Source organism: Gossypium raimondii, chromosome 12 (genome assembly GCF_025698545.1).
Source record: "Gossypium raimondii isolate GPD5lz chromosome 12, ASM2569854v1, whole genome shotgun sequence".
Lineage (NCBI taxonomy): Eukaryota > Viridiplantae > Streptophyta > Magnoliopsida > Malvales > Malvaceae > Gossypium > Gossypium raimondii.
Window position 1 is genome coordinate 42,416,477 of NC_068576.1, and position 12,141 is coordinate 42,428,617.

The 12,141-nt window shown below is 31.8% G+C and overlaps 1 protein-coding gene across 1 annotated transcript; it reads right to left on the reverse strand.

Moving 5' to 3' along the window:
- Positions 1–3,981: 3,981 nt before the first annotated feature.
- On the reverse strand, positions 3,982–8,417 carry LOC105764245 (protein MICRORCHIDIA 4). Its single transcript, XM_012582766.2, has 19 exons — positions 8,390–8,417; positions 8,178–8,252; positions 8,067–8,101; positions 7,903–7,981; positions 7,645–7,737; positions 7,415–7,499; positions 7,243–7,318; positions 7,025–7,153; positions 6,827–6,925; positions 6,603–6,704; positions 6,331–6,492; positions 6,136–6,231; positions 5,957–6,008; positions 5,755–5,866; positions 4,997–5,405; positions 4,775–4,851; positions 4,613–4,676; positions 4,324–4,446; positions 3,982–4,229 (listed from the first exon to the last, which is right to left on the reverse strand). Exons 1-19 carry the CDS (start codon positions 8,400–8,402, stop codon positions 4,143–4,145), a joined length of 1,968 nt encoding a protein of 655 aa, XP_012438220.2. The 5' UTR covers positions 8,403–8,417; the 3' UTR covers positions 3,982–4,142.
- Between the last annotated feature and the right edge of the window lie 3,724 nt (positions 8,418–12,141).

A 12,141-nucleotide genomic window follows, 5' to 3' on the forward strand; every position in this document is an offset into this window, starting at 1 on the left:
TTCAGTTAATTAAAAGTGGATTGCTGAAATAAATACTATATGAGCAAAGTTAATAGACATTATTTATTCCCTCCATTTTGAGATGATTTGTCCAACCACGCAAATTCAATGACTAAAAGATGTGAAATGTAGGGCTAAAATGATTTTTTTTTGTAAAGTTAAAGGGCTAAGTAAATCATAATGCCTTCTTTTTAGGTTACAATAACAAATAAAAAAAGGGAGAGGGAAACCTTTACAAATTTATTATATATGATAAATCAGAAAATATCTATAAACTAGTAAATAAGGCCTACTGGAAGCAGAAAACGTTATTGGTAATATTAACTTGCTTACCAAAGCTAAATTATTAGTAACATCTAATTGCATAGACGTAAATTGGAGAACATCCGCAGCCTATCAACTATCTAGTACCATAGCAGAATCCTCAAGATACTAAATAGGTAAGGAGCATTAATGGAATTTTCGCTTAACTCCATACTGTGGGACTTCCAAAACTACAACATGACTCTTTCTTTAGTTAGTTTAAAATAGAAATGAATTAGCATCAAAATAGAAGCAGGGGGAACTTTTCTGCTGATAAAAGATCAACTTAAAATGTAATTTCTCTAAAATAACACAGAGACTACTGCGACCAAGTTAACAAACATCAAATTATGCATGAAAATAAATACTAATAAGAAGATTAGTATATGAGCTCAATTAATGTATTCAAAATTTACAGAAAAAATATCAAGTAAAATAAACATCATTTAGTTGTATAGCATAGAAATCATGAACAATAGCATAAAGCATTTAAAAGTGACTCATTTATCTACCCGGTGCAGGAAAGCTTCAAAGCAAGCAGTACATATAAATACATAAGAAATGAATTTTCACGTGACAATGAACATTCAAATGTTATTTTACTCCTCCTTAATGACTACAAGGTTACAAAGCTAAATATCAAATACTGTGCCATCGAGAAACAAGTAATGAGCAATACAAAGGCTGTAATGAGCAATACAAACATACAAACAAAACCATAAATACCAATGGAAAACTAACTTGTAATGAGCAAATCGGGGACGATTGCGATGAAGAAGTGTTGGAAGAAAGAACCTGTAATGATAAAAGGGAAATCGATTAAGTGTTGAGAGACAGCAAAAATCAATAAAGAGGATACTCGTTTGTTGAATTTAATCACTTAATAATTCCAACATTAAATCTGTTTTTTGAAGTTAAAATATTCAACTGAAAACAAGATTGACTATCTATGCTACCCTAAAACAAATAAAAATAAATAAACATAGGGTGAGGTCGACATATAAATGAAATGCCTGATGAACCAGATGCTGGAATCTGGAGTTCATTACTCAGTTCCTGTAAAACTTTTAATGCACTGGATATTGGAGCTAAAGTTGCTGAAAAGTTGTTCGAATTGGAGCAAGGAATGAAAAATTGATTTTTATTACCATAAACAAAACAATATATAATTTTTATAGACAATTCTTCTACCATAATGACATGATATCTCCAAAGTAAATCAACCAATTCCAACACATAAAACAAAAGGGATATTTCGACCAAATCAAAGCAATAAGGAGCAAGAAACTAAACAAAATTTAAAATTCGAAAACCCAATCAACAATGAAACATCAATGAACTAATCCAAAAGGGAAATAAAAACCCAAATAAACTTCTAAAAAAGAGAAACAGGAAAAAAATGAAGAAAAGAAACTTACAAAGGCACTCTTAGAGCGTCCATGGGCAGACCTGCCAACAGAAAATCTGGAAAAAATACCAACCATGTTTTTCGTTATGAACAAATTGTGGGTAACCGATATAGCATTAGTAAGATTTCAGAATAGTAAAGATTATAATCGGAAAACACCCTAATTCCAAATCGGAAAATAATTCGAGCGAGTATTTAGCACCAAAAAGAAAAATAAAGAAATAGAAGTAGCAGAAACTATAGACATAGAAAAAGATCTAGAAAACTTTAAACAAGCAAATCATAAACATTTTAACCAAACGTTGATTCATACCTCAAGATTCAAAAACCAGACGTGCTCCGAGAGAAAAAATGAAGCAGTGGGAAATGGGAGGAGAAAAGATGGGGACAGAAAAAGGAGAGGGAGGGAGGGTAAAACAGAGACTTGGAAAGGGAGGCCGGACGTAATAGGGAATCTGAGATTTGGGAAGGGAATAGAAAAGCGGAGATTTTGGGGGCTTAGATCCGTGTTGTAATAGCCGCGTAATACCTATTACAGTGAACCAAACGCTGGAATAGATCAGTAATGGAATAGGCGCGTAACCGGGGCGTAATGATTAGAGATTACACTGAACCAAACACAGTGTAAATTCTTTAAACACGTATTGTCAAAACACCCAAAAATTGAATATATATTTATAAAAAAAAGATAACAACATATAATAAAATTACCGGAACATAAATTGAGAATAATTCTCTGTAGAGCAAAATTCTATATATATATATATATATATTCAAAATATATGTGCTTGAGATTTCTTTAAAAAAAAATTAATAACCGACAAAAACCAAGCTGGAAGCATGCAATCAATTTAAAAACCATCACTTTACAAAACTAACAAAATATGAATCGGTAAATTTTCTTTGAGTATGCGAAAATTCAAGAATCATTTATTAACATCAATTCATGAAAACTGTCTAATGGGCTAACAACAAATATTATCTCCAAATTCACGCATAATAAAGAAACAAATCATGAATAGATTTTCTCTTTTAACAAAGAATAAATGGAATATACACGACCTCATATATATATATATATATATAGTCCGCCACGATTCAAGCCAAAGTGTGAATCCATGAAGAATCAAGAGAATGGTAAATATATTGATATTACGATAAAGGTAATTATCATTCATTAAAGATGTAATAATTATCTTAAAAACAATAATAATTTCATAAATATAATAGCAGAAAAATCAATATACATCACTAAAATACCGCAATTATTAAAACTAACAAAAAAATTGAAATTGAATTACTTTTATTTAAAAATAACGCCTTCTATGATTTCACAAACCCAAATTCCTTTTCTTTTAATTTGATTGATTAATTAATAATATTTTAAAACCATGAGAAACCTATATGATTTAGGTTTTCTAACTGAAAAAAAACCAAGAGGAATGTTAAACTATGAATCCATTGAATGGAAATCAAACTAAACCAATTTGTTAAATTCTATCTAAAAATATAATAATATATTTCATAAAACAAAACACTAAATATGAATCATATAAATCAATCAAAATTTGAATCAAACAAATAATGCAATAATGCATCAAAGCAATTCTATCAATAAACTTGAGATGCGCCAAAACGTTTTTTTAACGCACAAAATTAATAAATTTACATATAAATGCACCACAATATGCATTAATTATACTTTTAATAAAACTAAAGTTCTAATGCATTTACAATTACCAAATAAAACTAAAACTTGTTAATTTTGAATTCCCAATTTTCGAATAATCAATGGAGTAATAGAATTGAATCGGCATCACTATTATTTGATTGCTCAATGGAAATTAAAGCATAAACATTCAAAATCCATCAAAATTAAGAATTAAAGATCAAAAACCTAAAAATTCAAAATAATCAAGATCTAAAAGGCTTGAATATAGATTCCAAACATCAACATAAATATAACCGAAATATTAAATATTCTATAAAATCTGAAAAACGAATCAATCTAAAATAATAGAGAATCAATTCATTCGAATGATTCGACATAACGAGAGGCTTTGATATCACTTGTTAGAACAATAAAACTCTTATACAAAACTTAATAAAACAATATCAAATCATCAAAATAAAACTAGATGCAAAAACGCACTGGATCCATTAATTTCTTTACTTTAATTTTTAATTTGAACTAATATTTCTAGACATTGCATCAAAAAAGCTAGATATGATAACTAATGTTAAAAAAGATAAAATTAAAACAACAGCAATTTCAAATTAAGGAATGTCAATAAAATTCTTGTTTTAAACAAGGATCCGGTAAATTATTAAATTTTAAAGACAATTAAAGAAGGTTCCATCTGTATCTGTTTTGTTGTACAACTTTGTATAATTTTGAAATTGAAATTCTCAATAATCGCAAACTGTACTCTCAATCTTCTTTTTTGATGGTTGCGACTCCGCCCTTTTCAAGCTGCTTCACCTTCTTAAGCAGATCCTCTATGGTAGTAGAAGCATTCTACAAGGAACAAAAATCCATTAGGAAATTAAGGGAAAAAAGTTGAAAATGTAGAGAAAATTATAGATGGAAAAGGGGAATTATATATGCCAACCCTTAAACTTTTCCTTAATCTATTTTCCTCCTTGTGTAGCCTGCTCCTTTCTTCCGCAAAATTCTCAATCAGAGCGGTCTGCTCCTTCTCCAACCCTTCACTCCGTTGTTGTTCTTGCTTAAACTTAAGTTCCAATGGAAAAACAATATCAGCTTCACAATATGCTAAAACCAAATTACCATATTCTTTGTTGTATTCATTTAGCATATATATGAATCGACTTCTTCAGGTTAAACATGTTTGAAATGGTAAATAAAAAATCAAATTGGTAAGCAGCCAATGAACATACTTGCAATTCAAGTGTTTCGCATCTCTCTTTTTCGGACTGTAAATCGCGGTTCGCTTCATTCAATCTGCAATTAAAAGGGGGGATTCAAATAGTTTAAGTAAAAAAAGGACAATCTTAAAAATATACAAAATATACAAGTCAAGGGGAAATTTAAGCAAATACCTTTCCCTCAAGCCCTGATTCTCTGCTTCCAACTTGATTAAAATCAAATTCTCCAAGTCACAGTTGCTATCTGCTGCCTACATGTCGAGAGAATTAAATGTCGAATTAGACCCCAAAAATGAAATAAAGAAAAAAGAGTACTGTCAAATCCAATTCTAAAACAATCTTACCATTGTAAGTGAAATGATGTTTCCTAAATGGCTACCAACAACATTTATTTACCTTCAAATGAGAAATTTGTGACATGGTTTTCGATGTGGGATGCTGATGAGATTCGCCCTTTGTAGAGCTTCCATCTTGATTTGCTTCATCTACTAGTGGTCTTTGTTCTAACATTTTATCCACTTGAGTTCTAAAACTTCCCCCAATAAAAACTTGCTCATATATATTTGGGTGTGAAGAAGACTTATCCATAGTGTTAGGGGTACCACATCCATTTTGATTGGGAACCCAAGATTTCTCTTTAATACCAGATTTCATGTTCCAACCCTTGCTTATGGAGCCCTGCTCTTTCTGAGTTGGATGTAAAGAAGACTTCTCTCCAACACATGGAACGAAATTCGGAGCTTTTGAGATAGAGCTCTTTGTAGGCCTCCTGGGTGCATAACCAACTTCATGGCAGTTTTTAAACCTACCACAGAAAAGCAAGAGAAAGTTCAGAGACCAATAACCACAAAACCTCCATACACACATATAGCATACATGAAGAAGAATCATGTATAAAGTCATTACTCAATCTGGCATCTCTGATAATATCCTTTTTGATGTATATATTAACAATAAATTTTCCATTATCATCAGATTGATGGTTAGATATATAATTTCAATTAACTCGAAATTTCTTATGCATAACCTATATGAATAGCATAGTTAACAGAATATAAAATGCATAAAAATATATCAATGGATGTAAAACTAAACTACAACTAGTTTTGCCTCTTGTGCAAGTGATTTCTACACATGTAATGTGAAGTACGAACCAATAGTCCTTCTGAATTCCTACAAGTTTGGCCTCTAGTCTTGAAAGCACAACAGTTCGCTCAAAACCCTGTTTGTCATGAGCTGGTTCGACAAAGTTGGCCTCCAACACACCTATTACAGAAGGTCAAAAGGAAAAAAGAAAAAGAGTTAGCAGCCAAATAATCTGTATAGAAAAGAAAGAATACAAGTAATTATTCGTACCAAGCACTCCTCGGCCACTACTTCCAGCTGCATTCCAAACCCTCCAAAATGGCTAATGAAGGAGTTGTTTTTTCCATGCATGAACAAAACATAAAAGGTTAAAGCCCAATGGTGTCTCACCCCATGATTTTGGATTCTTTTGACTAATTAAAAGAGAGAAAGAAAACTTAAAGTCTAACCTTGATAAGTCGGTTCTTGTGGTACACATTAAATCCTTGAATATCAATATGGTGTTGTGCATCCTTCGCAAACCCAATTGTCACAGTTGCAACCATCTATTATAGAAACCCGACAAAAATTGGTCAGTTGCAAAGAGTGTAAAAGAAATAATAAATGAACAATCCAAATAAGAGATTAAGCCTTGTAGCCATTACATCAGAACTTATGGGTGCTTTTCCAGAAACAATCTGAGGCCTGTATGTTATCTTTGTAGTGAGCATCATGTCATTGACAATGTTATGATGTTCAATGTCTTTGCCACGCAAAATCATTGTAAAATTGGTTGGAAGCCTGAGGTAGAGGATTGATGCATAACTCTACAAAGAATGAAGGGAGAAAATATGATTAATCAGCTTCTAACAATGAAGTCCTGATGAATTACTATACTGATCGTGATTAGATACATGCAAAGTTATAAGTGTCTCACCCTCAAAGAATGTCGATAAGTTAAAAACTGCCTGGAGTTGTGAAATGTTTTTGCCATTTCTATGTTCTTTTCATCACGGTTGACTCCTCTAATTTGAATATCCTGCCATTCCAAACGTCAGATATAATTTGGAATTTATGGGAAGACGCGTCCAACATCTTTCAGTTCTTAAAATTCAGTGGAAACTAAGAAGAGTGATATAAGAGAAGGTGTTGGAAGCATACATGGAGATCGGTGTCAAAATCTAGCTCCAGCTTTCCTTCGTCGTCCTCCCAGAGATTGTAAATTATTATCCGCGTACCATGATCTTTAAGAAAATTGAACTAAATTTGACAGAAATAACAGCAAGACAACTATTAGTAGGGTTCTTTTACTTCCATCAACATCAAATAAGAAAGGATATCTAAATGATGAAGAGTTACTTGGTCAAGTAGATGAGCTTCAGACGTGTATGGTGACCAGTGAATTATAGTCTCCAAATTTCTGTTCCAATCATCCTCAAAACATCGAGTCATCTTGGTCCAATCCCGTCCTTTTTGCTCAAAATCAATCTTTTCAATTCAAAAGAAAGAAAGTAACAAGGCACATTGTTTAGAAACTGTACAATAAGCATAAAAAACTTAAATTGAAGTCTTCTTACTATTGGAACTACGATGTCCTCCTTCCCGGTTTCTGTCAAAAATGTGTAGGAAAGTACTCCAATACTCCTCGTTGGGCTAAAGAGAAAAGAAAATAAATGAACAAATTTAGCTTTTAGAGTCTCATAACAAAACACTAAAGTATCAAGTTAGACTGATGATTAAGGAGCCAACCTTTTTCCATCTGTCCCAAGACTTTGAGAAAACACAATAACATCTGCGCCAAGCCTCATAGTACTTGTCTTGAAACCATTTCCGTCTGAATTTCAGTAAAACATAAATAACATGCAATAATTATGGAAATGGCTTCTAAAGTATGAAGACTTGAATTTTTACGAAAAATATTGAATTATTGTAGTGATTCCTTTTATATTCTTATATGTGACAAATGAAGAGCAACTTACATTGACCAATGGTATTTGCCATTTTACTTTTTGAAGAATATCCAAGAGACATGCATTGCCTCATTTTATCCGGACTCATCCCTCCACCATTATCTACAATCGCAGACAACAAGCAGTATAGGAAAACAAAAAAAAAAAAATACTACCAATAGAATTCAATTGCAAAAGAGTCACGATTTTTTTCTTTTATACACATTATGGAAATTTACTGAACTGATGCTGCTAAAGACATTAATAAATGCATATACTGGCAATTACCTTCAACTACCAACATCTTGCTGTCATCTTTTTTATTTTGCAACATATCTATGCTAACATATGTAGCTCCATTGCAAGCCTGATCACAATGCCCAGTCAGAATATGAATACAAGAAAAAACAAAAGGGGGTTTTACTATTCTGGTTTAAAAAAATTGCAAATACCTCGTCCAGTGCATTGTCCCAAAGCTCGGCAAAGGCTGTCCAAGAAGTAAATTGTTTTAATCATAATTATCCAAGTTCTAATAGGAAAGTAAGGTTTTTCATTGCGTGTACCTCCAAGAGCCCATTTATGGCTGGTTGCATTTGAATGTAGAAACTTAGGATGGACCCTAACATGATCCATGCCAACTGTAAAATAAATATATCAATTTATGTTATAATTAAACCGTCTGTCCATACAAAGTCAAACAAATTCAACTGACAGTAATAGTATAGTAAAACTTAAAGAAAAATGTTAAAAGAAAAAGGCAGGAGCTTAAACTAACCAGTAGAAGACATGGCAGAATCGCATGCATTGCCTCCTTCATAATCTCCTGCTTTCCAGAACTGTTTGCGACCCCTCGAAACCTTACTTTGTTGACGGGTTTCAACAACTGCACCCGCCAACCCCTTCAGAACCCCAACAGTTTCCCTCAAAGATAAAGGTACCGTCTCCGGAACTTGTACGGACAAAGGCTCCGGCGGAAGCGGAGCCAGAAACATTGTTTTCCGTTTCTTAGTTGGGAAAGAATCGAGAGGGTCATCAGAATTTCGTTTTTCCGGAGCCGCACTGGATTGCTGAAATCTTAGTAAGGAGTCGCCGATACCAGAAGAATCGCCACTGCTCATACTAGAGCTGCTACTATCACTGCTGATGTCAATGGCGGGTTGCTGAGCTGGAGTGTGTTGGATTTTGTCGTTGAGCACGTCGGGTTCGGTTTTCACTCTGATTTGATTGCCATTAACAGGAGAAGCCATTGGCATTGCACAACTTTGGAGCAAATCTTTTTGTTTGCTTGTTTGTTTGTTTGAGGGGTGGGAGAGAGTCTGATAAAATGCAGAGTTTTCAAGATTCTGAAATCAACACAGAAACAGAGTTTAGTTAGGGCTATAACTTAGATATATATACCTTTCTCTATAAAAACAGGTAATAATAACTTAATATGCAAGCATGTCATGTGGGACTAGAAAAATCTTTATTTAAACACTGAGGCTTTGATATGAGTCTCATCAGGTCATCTATAATATGTAGGATTCCTTTATATTTTGATTTTTAGATAATGTTCTATTAATTTTATTTTTAAAATATTTTTACTTTAAAATAATTCAAATAAAAACTTTCAAAGAATAATGAAATTTTTAATTTTTAAATTATTACTATTTTAAAAGGTACTTTAAATAATATATCCAATTTAAGGACTAAGATTTGTTATAAATATGAAATAAGAAATGCTTAAGGTAAAAAAGTATTGATGAAAAAAATTAAAACTGAAAATTAGGAATGATTAAAGATAACTAAGGTGATGATTATAATGTACATATAATGATAATTATGATTGACTTTTTACTTACTAAGTTTAGGGAAAAATTTTGTGCTATAGTTATATTTTATTAGTAGAGGTGTCCATGATCCGGGTTGGGTCAAGTCCTAACAAAATTTTAGGCCAGTTTGATAGGCTCAGGTCCAGCTCGACCCTAAAAAGGAGTCTAAAATTTTTTTCAAACTTCGCTCGGATGAAAACACTAAAATCCGGGCTTGGCCCGCCCATATTAAATTTTTTTATATAAAAGAATTTTAAAAAACACAATACACCAAAAACACTAAAAATATTAAAATAAATGTTTCCTAACAAATTGAAAATAAATTAAACAAAAGTCTTTATACTTAAATAACACTAAGATAGGTAAAACTTAATAAGCAAATGTCTCTAAAATAGCAGCAAAATTAACAAAAAAGCAAGAGTTACGCAATATCTAAATAATAACAACAAAATAGGAGCTACATAATAATGAAATGACATCAAAACATTAAGAAAACAACAGCAAAACAGTAGTTTTTTTTTTTTGCAAATTCACGTCTGGCCAAAACAAATTACCAGAGGCTCGACCTGTTTTCTAAACGAGTCTTTTTCTTCTTTGCCCAAGCCCATTTTTCGAGCATATATTTTTGCTTAAACCCTCTCATTTTTCGGGCCAGGCCAGGTCTAATAATTAGCCATATGGTGTGAGAAAATGTAAATTAACATTACAGGTGAGCAATTTTTGATTCGACTCCAAAAAACGAAAAAAAGTTTGAATTTCAAAGTATTCGAATCAAATTAATTGAGTTAATCGAATCAACTTTTTTTTTTGAATTTCGAGTTCAAATCGAGTTAAACTTTCGATTTCAAATAACTTAAATAATTCGAATAAACTAAATATCAAATTCTTTTACTTCTTTCCCCCTAAAACCCCCTCTCAAAAGTCAAACCCTTATACTTTCTGCCAAAAGTTTTACTTCCCCAAACCCCAAAATCTTTTTTTTAATTTAGGTTTACTATTTATATTATTGAATTGTTTAATAATGCTAAATCTTTATCAATTTCGTTAAAATTGAATTACCGATGATGACATAAAGTATTCGGTTAAAATTTTTTGTTGGTATCAATTTCACATTTTATCTTTAAAATAATTTTTATTAAAAAATCACATTTTTTATATTTAATATATCTTTTAATTTCAAAATACATGTTGACAAAGAATCAGAAGATAATTGAAGAACCTAAGTAAGAAAAGAAGCTAATCCGTATATAAAAGATTAATAAATAAATTATGAGGAGATGAAAGTTAAAAACAAATTTGATTACGGTGGACAAATTTGATTATGGTGGGTGGCGATGGCTACAAGGATCTGAAGTCATTTTTTGAAATTTAACTCGAGCAAATATATTCGATTCGATTCGAATTTCATCTCACTCGACTCTTTTTAAGAAAATTTCAAAATAAGTTAGGATGATAAAATAAGATTCATCAACTCGATAAACTCGAAATTTTTTCGTTTGATTCGATCGAACATTCACCCCTAATTAACATGCGATGAAAAATCTAACAAATCAAGTCAAAAAAATGAAAAGATAAATAGTATATATGTAACATAAGGAATACCATGAAAATACCTTCAAAATATAAATATTAGAGAGCAATCCCTTTTTCTATTTCAAGTTATAGGTGTAATCCTTGATCATTTGCATTTTAGATCTACAAATGTAAATGTTCGAATTAGTTGTCAAGATTAGTATCATTGTGATAAATTAGTAGGTTCAATCATAAGATACAAAAAGAGTAAAAGTACTTAACATCACCTTAATGATAGTAGAGAGTTGAATTGGGAAAGAATGCTCTTGAATGTAGGGGACGCTGGATTTGTAATAAAAGTTAGAAGGAAGGTTAGAATAGGAGTACTAGATCCACAATTAAAACAATGGAATAAATAAATAAAGGAATAAAAATACAACCTAGAAAGTTATTGATGAATAACAGATGTAGGACTGGTGTGCAGAGAAGATGAGATTAGCGAAAAGGAAGATAAGAAATTTGAGAGGAAAAACAAATCTGAGATATAGAAAATGAAATATGAGTTTTATTGGTAGAAGGTTGTATAGCTGTAAAGTTATTTTAAATAAGGTAAGTAATATTGCAATATGTAAAATTGTAATAAATAGGATACCATATTTGTAAAAGAGTTTTCTGAAACTACCTAAAATGTTTTCGACTATTAGTAATTAGAATCCTGGATCACGAGTGCTGTCGGACTTGGAAAGGGCAACCAAAAAAGTTAAGAATCGGGAAGGGGATAGGTATACTAATTCAAAATAGGACATGGTGGAGGCGACAGTTCCAAAGCCTTCCTTCTGAAAAACTCTTGTAAAGAGAATATTCGTCACTTTTCTTTGGCCAGTAGAGGAATTAACTAACGTGTCTATTGAAGAAAGATGAAATCTATCATGTAGAAATGAATGGGCACTTGCTTCGTAAACAGAAACTGTGACTAAAATAGTGTTTGTAACTGTGACCATAGTTTCAACCACGAAATTAAAAGTGCAAAAACTTAAAGATGAACATCAAGATTGTTTACGTAGTTTGACCTCAGTCTATGTCTACAAGGCCTTTCCTGGAACAATGATCCACTATCTTTCTCACAGTACAACCAATAATTTAAGTTGTAAAATTGAGCTAACTCTCACCAATTTAGCGACCTCACTGTTGTATAAAGACTAGA